At 40.4% G+C, this 20,336-nt stretch overlaps 1 protein-coding gene across 4 annotated transcripts in view; it reads right to left on the reverse strand.

The window, feature by feature from the left end:
* Positions 1-766: 766 nt before the first annotated feature.
* The window catches only part of SLC35B3 (solute carrier family 35 member B3), a 39,975-nt gene continuing 20,405 nt past the window's right edge, over positions 767-20,336 (reverse strand). For 3 of the 4 annotated variants that reach the window (XM_090039173.1, XM_090039175.1, XM_090039172.1), the window contains 5 exons: positions 20,071-20,168; positions 9,535-9,627; positions 7,436-7,547; positions 2,490-2,559; positions 767-1,425 (listed from right to left, as the gene is read on the reverse strand). In XM_090039173.1, the coding sequence (XP_089895299.1) occupies positions 1,275-1,425; positions 2,490-2,559; positions 7,436-7,547; positions 9,535-9,627; positions 20,071-20,168 (524 nt within the window). In that variant the 3' untranslated portion in view covers positions 767-1,274. Of the gene's footprint in view, positions 1,426-1,804; positions 1,927-2,489; positions 2,560-7,435; positions 7,548-9,534; positions 9,628-20,070; positions 20,169-20,336 lie in introns of all 4 variants that reach the window. The other variant, XR_016441332.1, reaches the window with a different exon arrangement.

The raw sequence follows: 20,336 nt of genomic DNA on the forward strand, positions 1-20,336 counted from the left end.
CTTTAAGTGGATCCAATTAAATGACTCATATGCGCACAAGGGTAGCAGGATACAGCTCCGCATCATCATTAAAGTTGTCGTCCCACCCACTGGAATCAAGCCAGGCAGTCTGACCCGTAGCAAACAATACCACTGTTATCTACTCAGTTTTGGAAGTAAAAACTTAAGCAACTGATAATTATCTTAGGGCACCCATATGTGTGAAGAGCATCTGAATTACCATGCTCCAGCAGACTCCAGTGTCACATGTATCAGCATCCCCATGCTGAAAAATGGCAGCAGGGGCACTTTAACTAAAGCTTGTTCAATGAACTTTAGTTAAAGCATGTCTGGTACCATTTTTTGGGCAGGGACATTGATGCATGTGATGCTTCAGGCGCTTTAATTAGCTTGGCACTTAGAGCCACTCTAATTAAAGTGCCACCCCCTCCCCACTCTTGGAGCATGTATACTGGAGAACTTTTACTTGTACTACTTTATGGCACTACAATATAGAAGACAGAAGAACACTCTTCCCATGAGCTCTCATGGTGAAATATTTTCTGTAGCGAGAGACCTTCTTGGTCCTTTCTTGACTGTTCTCATTAGTTTTTAAAAGGCTGAACAAATAAGAGCAAGGGGAAGATGAATGGACAAGCAGCTCAGGACTGTTTTTGGCGTGCAAGTCAAATTTTCCAAAGTAAACCACTGCCCGATGTCTATTCTTCCACAGAAATGCCAATTATATTAACAAATCTGCCATCTAGAGACAATCTGATGAAGAACGTAAAAAAAACCCAGATTTTTATTTAAAATGAAAAAATTCATGGCATACCATATTCTAAACCATCCAGCTTTAAAACCTCAATTTGTTTAAATCAATCACTGATTTGATTCTATTAAAAGTTAATATAGTACTGCATAAATAACCCCACCCAAACAATTACTAAAGACAAAGAATTGCTAATCTTAAATCAGCCACAGCTGTTATTATTAAAATGCCCAAATTAAGCTCCCACTGTGTCCCATTTGGAGTGCAGTTTCTCAGCAGTTTACCAGGAACTGCTGTCCTTCATTACCTTGATAATGCCTTGTGACAATGGCCTATAACACCTTAGAAGAGGAATTCAAGTGCTCTGAAGAGAGGGCTCGCGTAATTTTCATTTCTACCCATCTTCAAAGCACACAATGTCTTCAACTCCTTTGGTTTTAATGTTCCCTTTGGAAAATGTATCAGTTAAAGACTGTTTCAATAAAATAATAAGTCAGATTCAAGATTTAGCATAAGCCACTGTCTACACAGTTTGTGACAATGTCCTTGTTTTTCTTTCTTCCAGAGTTTTGCTCCAAAGACTGCGTATTGAAGGTAGCTTGAATTTATCCATATTCTTACTGTAAACATTGAGAAATATGCCAGTGACGACTAATAAACCTGACCATACATACCTAAAGGCAAAATAAAGAAGAAACTTTTAGCTATTTATTTATAATTATTTGTCATTAGAAGGGAAACATAATACACACAAAATAAAGTCTCTGCCTCAAGGAACTGATAGCTTAGAAGAATCTCAGCCAAGAGAAAGGAAGTGATGAGGCACCTTCCCATTTTCCAACTCTTATATAAACTGGCTGGAGAAAAACAAATTCCTCTATGTTACCATTTGTAGACAAGACACAATTAATTGTAAATGCTTTTTCTATCTGAGGAACAACCTCAAAAACCCTAATCTGCTGTTCCTTTCTGTTTCTAGAAGCTAAGCTTCTTCAGTTCTACTGCTCATGAATACGGTCCTCTACTCAGCAACCTTTGCCACTGCCGCCTTACCTCTGATTTCAGGACATCCTATGTCGTTCCAGTACCAAAATAATTTGTTTCAGTTGAAATCAGTTAAAAATATGTTTTCTGTAATTTACTTGGATGAAACCTCTTGCATTCTTCTACTATAACTGTAACAATGACAGATGGCAATAAAGTTTAACAATATCTTGTTCCAATCCAGAAATAATTAGGCTTGATGTAATAATTTAGCCTTATTTACCAATTTAAGCTCTTGGTTAAGCTCTCTTATATCCCTTCTAAAAAGCTATTTTACCATTGCAAACACATATCATAATTTTGTGTCAAAAAAACAGAAGCTTATTATAAAAAAAAAAAAAGAATTAGCTGAGATTTCAAATTTGAGCCCCATAAAAAAGAAAGCATTTTAATGGAAAATGTACCAATTAGGAAAAGTCTTCTCTGTATCACAAATCCCTAAATAATTGATTTACAAGTGAATGGTAGATGTATAACGGATTTGTCTTCTGATGTTTCAGAAAGCTGGAAACTGCTTTTTCTAACACAGTTATCAACCATTGGTCAATCATAACAACAAACCACACACTTATAAGAGATGCAAAATGAAAATTATCAAAGTCTGAGTAAGATTTATCAATTGTACTGTTACACCTTCCATGATCAAGAACCTGATTTTATGCAGTGCAAACTAAAAGGACAATAAAATACTTACTGGAATGTGAATGGCTTTGCAAAGAACAAAAAAGAAAGCACTATGGTCATCGCTTTCCTTCCTGTTGTTACTGCAGAGGAAAAAAAAAAAAGTTAACTCAAGTTTTGGATTGGCAAACAGTCCAGCTAAGATGCTTTTCAGCTTTAGGTTATATTCTTTAACTGGATAACTACAGGACTGTCCAAACTGTTGAGAGCCTTTGGTGAAAATCTCAATTCTAGATGTACTGCTGCATTTAACATAAAGCTATTTTACAGGGAACTTCTGGTTTGAAAACAGAGTGCGACTGTCTGCTGTTTGCACTAATGGAGAAAGATCAGTATATCCCCAGTATAGATGCTCCTAATAAAACGAGATTAATTTAACTCAGTACCTGTACCTTCACTATTATCACAGGTATAAGAAAGCGATAAATAATCTTTGCAAACCAAGATTTCTATACCAGTGGAATTTGTATACAAATGCAAATTAGAAATAAATTATTTCAGAAGCAAAATGAAGAGCATATGTATGGTTACTATGCTTTATTAAGATTTGGGTATATTGAACTTTTCACCACTCAAATCTCATTTTGTCACAATCCAGAGAGATGGGATGGTTGTAACTTGATTTTATTTTGGAACAGAATGGCACTTGCATTTTATAGCAGTTTCAGAGCCATTAAAAAGTTTTGTTTATCTAATATCAGAGTTCAAAATAGACACAATAGCTAGGTCCAGAAACTCAGAAAGACTGCAATTACTAACTTGCTGATGCATATTTAATCATCATCAACTTTAGAAAGCTGTCTGTATTTCACTAATCTCTCTAGCTACATCCGTTTTCACTACTAAAAAGGCAATCAAAGGTTATTAATGCTGAAGGATACAATGCAATCAACATGTAAATAGAGCTACAACCTGGTTACTCTCAAATTAATCACAACTTCCATTAATTATTCCTGTAATATTTCTATGAAAGTATATTTTGACTGAATAAAATGTAAATCCTGCTAACACAGGTAAACATGGTTAACAAAAGCTACAATTATTTTTGTGAGGAAGTTATCTGAAACTGCTCAACAGCAACTCTCAGACCAGGCCTACCCCGCAGACTTCTGCCAGCTTATAATTTTGTCAGTAAGGGGGTGGTGGGCTATGACCCATAACTGATATGGCAGAAAACTCTTCTGCAAGCACTGTTATTATATTTGCTCATGAAGGGGTGGTTTTACTGTACTGGAACAAAGTGAAGCTCTGCAGGTATGGCCACGTCCATAAAAAGTGTTTTTTACTGGTGTAGCATACAGATATGCCTAACATTTTAAAGGACTCCTAGTGTTATCAGCCTCAGAAGTGAAACGGAATTTCCCCCCAAAAAGCATTCCCTTAAAAATCAATAAAAGGAAACTTATGCAGAAATATTCTCTTGCACCTGCACTTGATCTGCCCTAATCTCAACTCTTTTGGTAATAATTTTCTTAACATTTTAGAAGTTTATGCACATCAAATAAAATGATTTTCTATTACATGAAAAATGAAGGGAGAATGAAAAAGAAAATTGAGTTTTAATTAGAAAACAGTTTACAGATGAATAATTTAAAAAAATGGTTACATTACTTCAGTTTTTCTAATTACGATTATTTCTGTTCTTTCACCAAACCAGTTATTAATTAAAATATTTATGTAACCATTTCCTTCTAAATTAAGTGCCTTTTCTTCTTTTTTTCCAATTAAGTCTGATAATTTCTCATTCTACTAATAGAAATACAATTTTCATTAAACTCTTTCACCCCTCTCCCCCCAGTAAGGGGGAGGATGCGGGGGGGACAATAATGAATGTGGTGTTCTTCCAAGACACGATAAACATTTTCACATTGCTACAGGCAAAGTACAAAGGGCTAGAGTGCTAATATTGTCAAGGTCATGCACAAGAAAACCTGGGAAGGGTTTGCTATTCTGCATCATTCTTTAACAATCTTTACCACAGTAAAACACAATTTTAAAACTGTTTAAGCCAAAAATTAAGTCAAAAAGCAGAAGTCAAACCTAGCTACTACAGTAGCAGCACTTGATTAAATTATTTTATAGGAAATTAGATCATGCAAGTTTGAGCTCAGAAATAGATTTTCTATATCTTCCTCTTCATTAATGTGAATGTGGTAGAGCATTATCTGACAGAAACCAGCTTGTGTGGACAGACAAAGAAAAAGGAAAGACATTTCTTGGCACCCCTGTCTCCTCCTGAATCCTTGTGACTGAAGTTTGCAGTTATAAGAAAAGAGAAAGTAGGAATGAACCTTCTGTAAAGATTCCTGACACACAACCATCATTATTAGTTAGATTTGTATCCCAATCCAGAAAGGCTCAGAGCACTTGTATATAACATCTATAGTTATATATCTATATAAACTATAGGGGGATTAGGGAAACACCTCAGTCTACAGAGAAATGCATATACATGTAATTTTACTCTCCAGAATTCTCAATCTATTCTTGTTACGAGTAGGTCTGGTTCTTCAAGAGCCGGCTAGACAAAGAGCACTAATTTAAAAAGGATGTCTTGAAAACAGACAGAAAGAGAACAAAGGTGACAAATGCATGAGTCCACTTGACTTCTTTTTGTTTCAATGATGTAGACAACTCAGTAGCTACATGGATAATACAGCTGTTTTCCCATCTTACTATCCAAAACCAGGGAACTTAACAGGCAAGCAAGCAGCTTCTAAGAGAGCCGAGTTGCCAAGTCACGATGGAACAGGATAACAGTGTTCATTAGATACATAATTTTTGGAGCTAGCTTAAGCTACATTCAGGTAACACTCATTTATTTAAATTTTATGACCATCTAAATGATGGTGGCTGAGTGAATACAAATATAAGCCACACTAAATGAGTACAGATAATCCCTGAGTCATGGTTTTTGTTATGCTTCCCTTTCTAGCCACCCACCTGCTGTAAAACAGTTTAAGATTTAAAAAATTCTGGTAAATAATTAAGTGGAATCAGGATGTCAGACAAAACCCAAATAGATTACATTGATACTTTAGTATCGGAAAAGCTACTCCTCCCCTCTACTTCCCTGTGGCACTGCAAAGTTCATCCATAAACAGATGAAGTTACTTGCCAGTGCAGCATTGAGGCTCTGTGTACTTAATGACTTTAACTTGCAGGTAGATAATAAAGCTGGAGTTGACTAAAGATTTGAGGCTCAGCACATTACTATTCCATACGCCTGACTGCTCAACAAGTACAGCTGGACAGATACTTGATATATTGTTTGGCAAGGCATTCAAAGATGGGTGATCGGAATTCTATCTTGAGGGAAGAAGTGTTGTTGCGGCAGTTTCTCTTTATCCATGTCGATATGGGTACCGACCTCTGCATAAAGTAGAAGTTGTACTGGTGGTGGTGCTGGTTCTCTTTGTAAATGGATGCATGTCAGATGTCCATGCTACTGAAAAGCTCACAAGGTACTGCTGATTTGCCTGCAGACCCTTGCAGAGATAGACAAGATGTCCCCTAGGTGATTTTCTTGCAGAACATTCCTATAGTAATAGGGAGTGGCTCCTCTTATTTTAGGCCTCTCTTTTCCTGAGTTCCACAGGATTCTTGTCACCTCTCTTAGTCTGTGTATATGGGGCTGTTAGAAGCATTAGTAATTGGCCTAACTGCTTTCAGGATATTGACAGCAGCCATTGTGCATCTACGTTTCAGAACCAGCTGATTCAGTCAACTGCCATGCTAAGTATCTGACTGAAATTGGGGCATATATAAGGGCTGTCTGGAGCAAGATGCAAGCAATGCTGTCAGGCTAGGAAAGCAACTGGAGGATTAGCCAGCATATATCTGCATCTGTGACATCTGCCAACATAAGTTACAGTCTAGAGATCTAATGAAGAGTCTCAACTGCTGTTAGACAATTAAATAGGAGCTATCTGGTTTTTTAAGACAGAGCTGCTGGTACAGCATTCAGCTTGGGAATTCATTGTTACCCTCTGTCTGAAACATCTTTTTTGCTGACCTACAGGGCTTCATGCAAAGCCCAACAATCTGCATAGACTTTTGGGGTCAGAGGCTGGGACAAACTCAGATTTCAGAAATGATCTTGAGGGATGCTATTATTTTTAAGAAGGGTAATGGACTACTGGATTTATATTTATAAGTGCTATTTTTAATTTCTTTCAGGAATGCCTAGAGCGCAGGATAGGCAATATTATTCTATATTTATATTATTTTACTATAAAAATAAATAATAAAAGTCAGAGAAATGAAATATTTAGAACCCTTTATGCTAAGCCCTGACAACAGAAGTAAGCATATATTACTATTCCAGTCACCACAACAAGAGTATTCCAGATAAATAAATGGGACTGAAAGGACTAAAAATACACTAATTTCCTCTACTCAAAAAGAGATTACTTTGTATCATGTGTGCAATGTACATTTAACACTTTTTTAAACAGAAAGTCAAACATTTGGAAGTTCAGGGCCACAGCAGAGTTAACTGGGTAAATAACCTAGCAAGGACATTTATAAAAAAAATTTCAAAAAGCTCTTGAAGGCTAAGATTTTATGCTGCAGAAACATAACACTACTTTTTTCCTACCTGTGTCCCATTTAAATTTTCTCTCTCCTCACTGCCCCAAACAAATTCTACTTTTTTTTTTTTGGAATAAATTTCTGAGACAACACATCTATAAGGGAAGTTCTTTAAGGCTTAGGCACCAGGAAACCTGTTAAGTTTCTGCAGGTTGCTTTTTCAGGTTGAGACTGTAGGAAAGAAAGAACTATGAGGTTCTCAAATACACTGCAAGAGTCACTGCATAAAAACTTTGGAAAAATCAGTTCATAGAGTGAAAGAAGAGTTTAAGCAAGAACAATTCTCATAAGCTTTGTTTTAAACGAAAATGTGGGATTTACACTATGCTTTTATATTAAAATACGAAATATGCAATTTATTCATACCTGTTACAGCCAGCAGGGCACCAAAGATTTTAATCAAAGCTAGAACAAAGGATATTCCAAAATACCCAGTAAGTGAAAAGAAGAATGCATAACCATAAGTCTGGACTGGATGCTGCAATAACAACAAAAAACCTTTTAGGAAAATGCAAAACAAACCCTGAGGTATTGCAAAATGAAATAAAACTATAGACTTTAATCAACTGCTTGAACAATAATAAGCTGTGCAACAATGCATTCATGCAAAGATTCTTATTTAATCAAGATTAAGAAACAGAAAAAAAATAATGAAATTATGAGCTTCCAAGTCTGGCACTTCTAATAAAATGAATCTACTTTGAACATAACTACAATTAAAAAACCCATGATTTATGTGCAAGGGTCCATTTCCTGCCCCCGCCTCTCCACACCTTCAGTATGCAGCCACATGGGCAACCCCCCTCCACTGCTGTAGTGCATGTCAGTGCACCCAAGCCCTCTTCCCCTCTCCCTGCTGCAGCACGCAGCCTCCACCTCTCTCAGCTCCTTGTGCTGTGTTGAATAACCTCATCCTACTCCATACAGTAAGTGCAGAAAACAGAAGCCAGAAGAGGGTGAGGGAGCCCAGAGACTATAGCTGCCATTGTAGCCTGACTGATGGGGATGACCAGTAGGCAGGCAGGAGCCCAGAGAATGCAACTTAATTCTTTATGGGTCACATATGGGCTGCGGGCCACCAGTTGAACAGTTTAGTTGAACTAAACCAAAACTTATCTTAACTTGAAATTCAATCATAGATTCACAGACATTAGAGCTGGAAGGGACCTTGGAAGATCTTCAAGTCCAGCCCCCTGCCCCAGGGGCAGGAAGTCAGCTGGGGTCACAGGATCCCAGCAAGATAAACATCCAAATGTCTCTTGAAGCCGTTCAAAGTAGGTGCTGGAACCACCCCCAGCAGCAGTCTATTCCAAACCCTGGGGGCTCAGACAGTAAAGAAGTTCTTCCTTACGTCCAGTCTGAAATGATCATGGAGGAGTTTGTGACCATTCGATCTTGGGGTGCTCTGGTGAACAGATGTTCTCCCAGATCCTGGTAAACACCCCTGATAAACTTATAGGCAGTCACTAGATCACCCCTGAGCCTGCGCTTCTCCAGGCTAAAGATTCCCACAGTTCTCAACCTCTCATCATAAGATCTGTTTTCCTGACCTCTGATCATGCATGTGGCTCTCCTATGCATCCTCTCAAGCTTCTCCACATCCATTTTGAACTGTGGAGCCCAAAACTGGATGCAGTACTTCAGCTGCAGCCTCACCAAGGCTGCATACAAGGGGAGAATGATGTCTTGGGATTTGAGAAGCATCTATGGATGCAAGCCAGCATTTTGCTCACTTTACTAGCCACAGCATCGCATTGAAGGCTCATGTTCACCTTGTGGTCAAACATGACACCCAAGTCCCTTTTGTTCACAGTGCTAGCCATAGTAGCACTGCCGAGCCTACAAGCATGCTGTTGATTTTAGTTCCCAAGGTGGAGAACCTTGCATTTTTCGGTGTTAAACACCATCAGGTTCTTGTCCACCCATTTCCTGAGCCTGTGAAGGTCAGCTTGTATCGTCCTCCTGTCCTCAGGTGTGGATGTTTTACCCCAAAGTTTGGTGTCATTGGCGCACTTGGCCAGTCTGCTTCTGACATCAATGTCCACATCATTAATGAAGATGTTGAATAATATAGGCCCAAGGACGGAGCCTTGAGGGACCCCACTGGTCACAGCGCACCACGATGATTGATTTCCATCAACCACCACCCTCTGGATTTGACCATGGAGCCAATTCCCCAGTCAGTGGCCATGGTGAAGCCAAGACCGCAGTTGGCCAGTTTTGCTAAAAGGTGATCATGGGATACTAGATCGAAGGCTGTTCATCTATCTGTTCATATCTTAACTCATACAGTTTTTTTCTGTATGCCTACTCAGAAAGTCAGGTTAAGGGAATGGTAAGACATTCCAAACTACACTAAGGATAGACTTACCAATGAGGAATCACCAAGAAGTACATAAAATGTTAATATTTCCTTAAAACAGAAGACTAGTTAAACTAGTGCTAATAATAAAACCAGTATTTACCTTCGAGCAAAATGTTATTGCAGGACTTAATCCACCAATGCACATCAATCCCAATAAAATGTACACAAAACCTATTGAATAGGAATACAAAACCTGGAATAGTTAAAATAAGAAAAAAATGTTACCAAAGAGAAGTAGAAAATGAAATGCTTCCAAATACATGACCAAATTAACAATTTATGCTAGCTGAATCTGTTGTACAACATCCTCAGAGGGTAGAGTTCAATAAAGAGTACTTATAACTGTATTAAAAAAAGAAATCCTTCATTCATAATTAGTCAGTTACTAACTGGTCAGTGAGGCCAATGCTGATCACGAAAGACATTTCAAATTCATGATTTCATTACTTAAATAAAATGTCACAATCATAGATCAAAACGCATACAGCAGCATGTGTTTAATTTACAGGGCTCTTAGACAATCTACTTCTAAAAAGAACTATACCTCTACATTATATTAAATTTGCAAAAAGTCATGAAATCATTCATTAGGGAATCCTAGAATTAGGGCTGCCTATGCTAGCTTAATTCAAATCTCATGTGTGCATACATTATAATGAAGTCTATAATTACATGAGCAAATACCATTTTTTTCTCCTAACAGGACACCTGATTCTTTCAGTGGTGAAAATGGATGGTACTCACTGGACATGTTTACACTTGCATTTATGGTGGCTTAAATTTACCGTGCAGTAAGTGGGAATAGGCTGATGTGTACATGTGCAGGCATTAAAGTGCATTAATGTTGTGTGTGGACTGACTTGGGACTAAAGTTAGACCTAAGTCAGTCCCCACACAGGGTTATTTTGCAGTAAGGGGTTTACATGTAAATTACTGTGCAGTAACTAATCTGGCATAAATTTTATACCAGCATGATGCAGGTATCAAATTTATGCTCAAGTTGGTGTAAATTGCCATTTTTACTGTGCATTACAGGGGTGTATTTATAGATGTGCACCCACACTGTGCAGTAATTTTGGTTACTATGCAGTAAACGTGAGCGTGGATGCGCCCACTGAAATGGGAAGCGTTTTCAATATTTTACTCTCCTCAGTGGTACTGACATAATCCAAAGTCTGCATCTAATGGAGAACTACTGCTTAACTTAGGGGCTTTTCTATCTTATTCTGCTATAAAACTTTAGTTATATACTGGAATAAATTAAATTATTTTCAGGACAGCCCTGCAGGGACATTTTAATCCCCTTTGTATAGATACAGAGTTGAGGCACAGAGATTGTAATGCCAGGATTTTCAAAAGCACCCAATAATTTTGGATGGCCACTTTATGACACCGAGGCCCAGAATTAAAGATTCTACACCATCCTGCTCAAGTCTTGAAGAACTGTTAATGCTAAAAGGTGGGTGGGTCCTCCTTCTCAGTGTCTTTTTGGTTTCCATCTTAATAGTATGATAATGGCTAACAAAACTCAAATATAAGATGACCCTGGTTACAAGACAACCTCCCAATAATTGGGTCTATATATGGAAAAAAATGTATAAATTTGTTATATTTTCCAGGTATGGAATCTATTTATTGGAGTTTTGCCTTGATTTCCACCCTCTTTCCACTGCTGCAACAGAGAAAATATATCTGGGGAGTCAGGTAGCCCCTTTGCTCCCCCCCACCAAAAAAAAACAAACCTTCTTTCCCTTAGAGCAGGGTCTGACAATAAGAAAGGAGCTGCATCTGAGCACATGGAAGTGAGAGCAAATTTGAAAACACTACCCTAGAAATAAACATACTTGCATATAGGGCAATTATTACAGATACACACAGACTTAGTTTCTCCAGAATTGCTGCTGTTTATTTCTTTTGAAACTGCTACAAGTTTTAGCTCATGTACTCCATAAACACACTTTTAAGCAGCACATTTATATCTACTTATAGAGAGAACAAACTATGCATGATATTAGTCCAAAGCCAAAAGGCTCATGATTTACTATACAGTTCACTGGGTTGAGTCCCAGCAGAGGGGTTTCAAGTCCTGGTGACCCCACAGTACAGTACTGTTCAGTAGGGGTGTGTACTTGATACCCTCCACAAAGGATCCATGTGTTAATCAGCCCCCCACTCAAGATGGGAACCAGGTGTTCTTGTCGAGAGAGTCCTAGGATCCTCCAAAAATATATATGCAGATGAGGTGCAGGGCAACCTGGTTTGGCTCCACCTCCACCTCATGGAGGATGGGGACACACTAATCATGTGGGACAAGCTACGGTTGGGGGGAGGGGGGGAGGCAATAGAGGGATTTCTGGGTAAACTGTTTGGGGCTCCATTCAGTGACGTTTGCCAGACATTTAAGGCGGGTTAAAAACCAGGATTCATTGGAAATGGGAAAGAAAGGTGCAACTCAGGTGTGGGAGTGAAGACGAAGTTGAAAAGTATTCAGTGAAGTGGCTCACCAGGATTTGAAAGAGTCCATGCTGAGGAGGGCTGAGTGCAATCAGCATTACCACATATCTTATTCAGATGGGTTATACTACGACTAATATCATGCAAGGATTTTCTTAACCGATACTGATAGCCAATTATTAACCAGCCATATTGGCCAATTCCAATCCGATAACCAATATTTAGTGATAAAACTCATCAAATGAGCTTTAGTTCAAGTGTCCCTACTGCTATTTCTAAGTGCGGAGACTAATACATGGCAATATTTTAATTAGAGCACATTCCTCCCCCCCACCCCCAGCAAGCACACGTATAAGTGTCCTGTGCCAGTTGCAGCCCCTGCCTTTCAACTCCAGCCTGAGGACAGCTGCTGGAGTCCGAGGCTGCCCAGGGCTGGGTGGTCTATGGGCACTTTAATCAGAACGGCTCTCAAAGCCACTTTAAATTAAAACACCACTGTCCCACTTCCCGGAGACTTCCTTCCCGCCAGGGGAAGGACCCTGCAGCACAGTGGGGAGTGGGGGGAGACCTGGCCAGACTCTGCCTCCAGCCCCCGGGGCACAGACCCCTAGGCACTGCGAGTTAAGTCATGCTGGCCTGGGGCAGGCCGCTCAGGTCCACCCACTGCTCCCTGCCCCAGTCATGTCTGAGGATTTTGGTGCCTTTTATAGCACCCACCTTGGCCCCAGCCCAGAGTTTATGTCACACCAGCACCCATGATACTACAGCAACTACTCCACTCCAGCCTAGCTTGGCCCGCTGGTGATGGAATGGGGGTGTATTCGAGGTGACCTTGGCTTGTAGGAGGGATCCCAGGTTTCTGGGGGCCCCAGCATAATTAATTAATCAGAGAACATTATTGGGTACAATGGCCAAAAAAAAAAAACCTGACACCCAATGTTAATTTTCCTTTTATTGATGCCAGTCCAATACGCAACCAATATATCGGTGCACCTCTAAGCACATAAGCCATGTCTTTTATAGTTTTGCTCAGTGCTGTCAGTTTTATAGCTGATTTCCATTACTGAGCACATGCTGTTTTTAGTAGCAGGTTAATAATAGACAGTGTATTTAAGTGAGGTTTCCTTATATGTGAACGTAAGATTCACATACAAGGTGACCTCCCCCCGATGTTGGGGGGTGGAGGGTGGCAGGGGAAAACTTGTCTATATGTATTTGTGGATTTTCGTAATTTAAGAGGATGTAACAGAATCACATTTACATGCTTAACTTCGCTGACTCAACGCCTTGACTCAGTACTTCGAATTTTAAAAGCACCGTATGTACAGTCAAAGCAGAACTCCTATTGACTAACATTTGCAGCTGTGAGGAACTAGCACCCCTCCACAATGTCAAGTTTAACCACAAAACAATTCCTTTTTCCTTCCAAAGTCTCCTGTCTGATTCACTACTTTCTAACTGCTGCAAAATAATAAGGTTCCTGCATACAACAGCTCCTTTGACTATATACCCTAAATACAGTCCTATAGCATTGCTCATAGTTTGCACTAAATGAGAGAGGGGTCCTGCTGGAGGGGTGGGGGAGAAGAAACAGTACGTAGTCCTGTAATTACTTAATTTTATTATGGTGCAATATGAAAGAGTGAATCAGGCTTATACAAACCACCTTAATTCTGACATTTAACTTTTAGTTGTTCAAGAATGTAAAGATTGCATACTTTTAACACAATTTTGTATGCAATCTCTTAAATTGTGCAATATTTAAATCCTGGGAAACAAACAAACAAATACCATCATATAAAGCCACCCTACCCCTCCCCAACTTGCCAAGTTGTTAGCAGGGTTTGTCTGTATCTTTAGAGACTAAGTTGTAGCAAAAGACCATTGCCTTTTATATGGACCTGCTACAAAAGATGAATGGACATACATATTGTCAATGGATTTCACACTTATTTGCAGTAAAGAGTGCTTAGATATGTGAATGTAAAATTTAATTCCAGGTTCTGGAAAACCGTGTTTTCTTGTAGTTACAGATCCTTCTACCATTATCCCTCCTGATCCCTTTCTACTTTTCTATTGTCTTCTCTGCCTGTGCTTGCTCATGGTTCACTAGGGTACTGTTTCTAGGCTCAGCCTGGGACTTTCTCCACCCCTTTTTGTTCTTTTCCCTAGCCCCTTTTTCTATCCTGCTCTGCTTCTGCCCTTTTCAATTCCAGCTCCTCAATGCTTAGCTCACTTGCACACCACTTGTTCAAATCAGGTTGCAACCTTATTCCCCTGAGATGCCCACAGAAGGAACAGTCTCTTGGACACTCTCAGTCTCCCTTTTCTTAGTTCTAGTGCCCGGAATTTGAATGGTCTCTTTCTGCTGACAATAATCACTGTAGCATGTCTTGTTCAGGTCTTGTAGCTTTGGGTACATCAGGGGTATCAATCTGGCTTGTCATCCCCAACCTGGACCTAAACTGTGGGACTCCTCAGAAGGCTATGCCACTACCAAAATAAGTTTTTAAAGGAACTCTGCACCCAGGAATTCAGCAACAGGGCAAGTGGCAGCAAGGGTTCTGAGTTGTGTCCAGGAGTCCTACTGACCAGCTGACACATATATATGCTTCCCTTGGATAGCACATGTAGAGTCCAGACTCAGACAGGACCTTTATGGAAATGTCTCAGATCACATGGACTTTTCTGAAAATTTAGCGAGTAAACTTTAATATGCTTACTAAGCATGTGCAAACTGAGTTTAAGAGATTTGTACCTTGACTAAACATTGGTACCTTTTCCCAGGAACAGAAAAATGCACAATCTCTGACAAAGGGACTATTCCCTACTAAATCCAAACTCCTTGCTTTGTGAGACAAAGTCTCTTAGGAAAGTTACTGTAAATTCTTTTGTAACATGGGAAAAACAATGCATTTCCCTTATCCTGTTCTTGGGAACAGCTAAACTACATTGCCAACACTTTCCAAAAATATTCAGCTACAGGCAGACATACAGCACAGAAAATTTCAGGCTGAGCTTGGTAATCCTGAAAACAGGATTTTATAATAGTAAGTGTCAGGCAATTCTAGTTGTGACACCACTATCTACATTGGTTATGCTTAAAGAAGCCAATGAAGCAGGGGGAAAAGTAGTTTTAACTTACAAAATGTACACAGCAAGGAAAGTAAGGAGCATAAAAATTAGAATGGCAAGATCATACAGTATGATAATTATCAATTTAAATTAAACTCCTCAGAGACAACATATTACACATATATACACACAAACACATATATATATGCATGTGTGTATATATATATGCATTTGTATGTGAGTATATGTGTAATGTGTGTATATATTTTAGAGTTATCCAATTATACACCTAAGAAAGCAAGTACTTATCCTAACTTTGCAGTCTACTAGGAAAAAGAGGTGCACTGATATATCGGTTTGATATTGGATCGGCATCGATATAAACTGATTGTATAGGAAATTGGCCTGATGTGGCTGATAATTTGGCTGATAAATGCCTGTGTGTGCACGCAGCTGTAGTGTAGCATGTAGGCAGTGAGGAGCACAGCTCACCGGTTTGGAGAGCTGCGTGCAGCTGGTAAGTCTGGTTGGGGGGAGAGGAAGGAGGAGACAAGAGAAGGGCTGTGGTGGGGCAGATCAAGGCCCCTGCGGTGAGGCAGGAGTGGAGCTGGGACAAGTGCTGCCCAGCCCGGGTGGTGCAGGTATGGGACAAAGCCACTGCTTATCCAGGAGGGCATGGGGGGGGGGGGAGGGGGCAGGGAGGAGGGCCTCGAGACCTGTGGGACGGGCTAGGACTGGGGCTGCGTGGGGCTCTTCCTGGCTGGCTCTCTGCAGATCTGAGGGCACATGCCTCCTCCATACCCTCCAGGATGAGCAGCGGGAGTAGTGGCGGGAGCCACCAGACAAGCGGGCGAGTGCTGGACCAGCAGCTCTTAGATGAGTGACATGCAGTGGTGGGAGCCATCTCCCTCCCAACGCTTCTCCTCCCTCCCCTTGGATGAGCTGCAGTTCTGTCCTGCAACTGGTCTGCCCTGGCTGGACAGCACTTGCCCCAGCCCAACTCCTCCCTCACCACAGGGGCCTTGATTTGCCCCACCACACCAGACTTACCAGCTGCATGCAGCTCTCCAAGCTGCTGGGCTAGTATCGGATCAGTATCGGCCAATACGCCTCCTTAAAAACTGGCTATTGGTATCGGTCCCAAAAATCTCAATTGGTGTACCCCTAGTATTAATTCCACTAGATGAAAGAAGCCATCTTAAAAAGAAAATTCTAAAAGCATATTTAAAACATTCTCATTTTGTTTTACAGATTAATGACTTAGTCAACCATGCATATTTTTAACTGGACATCATCGTCATCATCATCATCAACTGAATTCACTTCATAGTTTCACTTCACTAGTCTAAGACAAGGGTGGTAAACTCCTGGTTCGTGGGCTACATTGGCCCATAGTGCTGTGTCATCCAGCCAACAGGGCTCTCCATAGGTCTGGAAGTTTGGAAGCAGGGGAGCAGTAGCACTGTTACGTTACTGCCTAGTTTCCTGACCGTGAAAAACCCCAGGCCCTGTGGGCTGGATGTGGCATCCTATCCTAGTGTGCAGGGCTGGGCCCCTGGGATCCAATCCCTGTGAGTGGGGGATGGCATCAACCCCCTGGGATCCAAATCCAGCACCCAGAGGGTAAGAGCAGGCAGTGCTGAGCCCCACTGACAATCCAGCCTGCAGACCATCCCTGTACCACTCAGTTAGCTGACAAGGCCAAAAGGTTGCACACCACAGGTCTAAGACATCTGTTACACTGATTAGCTGCAGATCTCTTGCTAAAATTTGCCTGTACCTCTAGCAATTTCTTCTCTTCCTATAACATTCTTCTTATGAGGGAGCGAGATAGTACATGTATGTAATGATAAAGTAACCACAGTTATTTAGTTTTTAGCAATGCTCTGCATCTAGGCTCATTCCTTCAATCATATCACTATTTAGGAGGACAAGGGTCTTAAAAGTGGCCAATTACTAGGTTAAAAAAAAAAAAATCACAAAGAACTTCTGGGCTTCTCATGGATTTTGAAATCCCATACTGCTCATTATTAGAAGATACTTAATTTTACAAGCTCTGATTATTTTCTAAAGTAATTTCTAATGGGGTAGTCACAGTGCCTCTGTTCTACACTGAGGACAAACTACTACATTCTGATTAGGTGAAATTTTAATGGATGTGTGTCTGTTGGTATTTGTAGATAGACAAAAATTTTTAGAGAAGTTCATACGAGTTCTCTAATAGCCCTAAACTTTTCAGCTGCATCTTCTGGTTCTTTTAATCTTTGGGCATCATATTTTGTATCTTTAGGGATTGACATCCATGTTTTTCAAGGCAATCATTAAGACTGTTACCACTTCTTAGAAACTAACAAATTTACCATTTGGCTTTTTTTTTTTTAAAGCATCGGTGCTCTTGTGTTTTCACTAGCTGCAGTTATTTTTATGAGCCTTTTATAAGCTTCTTACATAAAAAAAGTTAATTGATTTTAAATCAATGCAAATCAAGCCCATTAGGATTCTGTCTGCCTTTTATCAGTAATTTGAGATAAAGCTACCAAACTACAACAAGCATTGCAAAGCTCATCTGTCTATATGCAAACCCTTACTAGTATAGTTTCCCACACCATTTAGGACGGGGGTGGGCAATTATTTTGTCTGCAGGACGTCTAACAAGTTTGGGTAAACTGTCGAGTACAGAAAGGGTAGCTTTGCCCTTTGACAGGTGCCCTGCCTCCTAGTCACCACCTTAGGACCATAAGTTCCGCCTCCTAACCTCTGACCTTTGCCACCAGAAGTACTCCTTTTGGGAAGGGGGTTTGCCAACTTGGAACTAGAAAGAGAACAAATTATATACTAACAACCAAACATCTACAATGACATATTTTAACATTATTATTTCAAAAAATATTTTTGTCCCGATTTGTGTGTTTGAGTTGTATATATAGAAGTGATTGCATAATAGCCCAAAATGAAGTCTTACTTTTGTATATAGTGAGGGGAAGAGGTGTGGGGGGGCTGTGGGTGGGTATGGGGTTTGTGGGAGTCTGTGGGGAAGGGCGTGGGGGTGTGTGGAGAGAGACGGTGACTAGGGAGTGTCTGGGGGGTGCGGGGGGCCCTACAAATAGATTCCTCCCACAATGCACATAGTCCCTGCTGCCAGTGGCAGCAGCAGCAGGCACAGCCCTCGCCCCACCCTGGCAGCGTACCATCCTGACAAGCCCCAGGACTACACGTGGCCAGGCTGCTGGCTCCATTGCGCCGGGTTTACATACCTGAACCCTATGCGATGAAGTCTGCATTACAGGTCATGCAGCTTAGCCAGGGCAGCAGGAAGAGGGGTGGAGCTGGCCTGGATCCATAGTGCAGAGCTCTCTGCCATTCCCCAGGACCTCTGTGCAGCAATGAGTGGAGGCAGGCCACCAGCTCCATCGTGCAGGGCTTGCCCCAGAGGTGAGTGGTCCAGGCGGAGAACCCAGGAACTATATGCAAGTCCTGCGCCTGCACCAGCCCCAAGCTCTGTGCTCCTGCTGCCCTGCCCTGGGTCCCACTGGCTCTGGAACATTGGCACAGGTCCTGCACTTATACCCAGCTGCTGCATTCGTTTCTGCCTGCTGCCACCACCACTCCCTCCTACCCACCACTAGCATGTCTCTTTATATTAGTTTACATGCATTTTCCTGAGTACTGTTTACCAGACTTTCAATTGTTATGAACCAGACACGAAGTCTTAGTCCTCTTTTGCAAGGCAACTAGATGCCTTGATGCATTTGAAAAAAATATTCAAAGGATCTTCTCCATGTTTGATATACATGTGTTGCACCAAGTTTTCATTCTTGATTTATGTTTCAATAAAAAGTTTGATTTCAGTTAGAGAACACATATTAAGTTCCAAATAGAAGAAACTGTCTCTTAAGAAAAACCTCAAGATACTTTATAGGTTTAATACAGTATGTTACTAAATCTGCAAAACAAGATTTTTTGAAAGCCATACATTTTGAAAGATATGGAGATTTTCACATAATGCCCCAAGTCCTCTACCACAGAAGCCAACAAAGTTTTGCCATCAACATCAAAGGAAGCAAATACAAGTTCACTGATGAACCTAAGTCTGATAGCATTCCAGCTGATGGGGAAATAAGGGAGAGGAACGATACCATAAAGCACTGGGGACAACCTGTCTGGCAGGTATACCACAAATTATCCCTGCACCCTCTGGGTGCCACTCCAATCCCTTTCCTTATCTACTGCTCTGTTTCCTTGCTTCCTGCCCCACCTGTTAACATGCCGCCTGTCACTTTCCTAGTCTTCACTTGCCACACCCAGAGGCTGCCTCTGCCACTTCGGGCACGCATGCCACAGGATGGCCACCCTTGCGATAAAACAGCACAATGCACCTAATGTAGAGGGCCGTGCCATATTTGATTAAAACTAAAGTACATGATCTTATTGAATAGACACTGATTTCAGAGGTGTAGGGTGGGTATATAATCAAATACCATATTTTCTTGCATACAGGCCCCTGAATAAGATACGTACTTTGTTTTTCAAAGGCAGAAGGCAGGCAAAAAAAAAAAAAAAGAAAGAAAGAAATTTCTTGTAATAAGCAACTGAGTAACAGCTAGGTAGTTCTCTGTGGATTGTGTACAAACTTTATCTTTGTTTTTTCCTGGTAAGTGGCAGAAATTGCTTGTACCATATTTCTTGGATACAATGCATACTCCATTTCCAACAGCTGTTTTTGGAAAATAGGTGTTGTATGCAAGAAAATACAGTAAAATACACGCACATTTATGTAAATATTCAGTGCAATTAGGGAGAAACAAATATGCAACCTCAAAAATATTATTTGATCATAAAAATGTAGACAAATGCATGCCTTTAAGGGTCAAAAAAGGAGCAGTGCACCAAATTCACATTCTTTTTATATGCAAGGCAAAAATGAGTAACTTTTCTTTATCATCACATTTTTTGTATCTTGACTTAGCAAGGATTATAATGGTAAGAAATTCTAATTTCATATCTATCCAACCCTTTGCTTCCATTCATTTAGTTCTATTACAGTTTGACTGTCAATGTCGTAATATAGCCGATGTGACAGAACACTAAATTAAAGTCAGGTATTTACCATTTCTGAATTGGAACCATTGTGCAACTTCATAGCTTTTTCCTGTACATTTCCTATAACGGCATCTGCACAGAGGGCAAGGGATATAAGGACCACACCTTCAAGAAAGTAAAGAGGGGAGAAAACTGTTCAGAGTGCTGATTTACTAAACAAGCAGAACAGTAACAAAGTGCCACTTCAAACTTGCCCTCATAAATCTTGAGCTGCAGGGGGTATCATTTTAAAAATGCTAGCTAAAACTATATCTGTTAGAAGTTTTTTTAATT

Source organism: Crocodylus siamensis, chromosome 3, assembly GCF_052110815.1.
Source record: "Crocodylus siamensis isolate JL-2025a chromosome 3, ASM5211081v1, whole genome shotgun sequence".
NCBI classification, from domain to species: domain Eukaryota; kingdom Metazoa; phylum Chordata; order Crocodylia; family Crocodylidae; genus Crocodylus; species Crocodylus siamensis.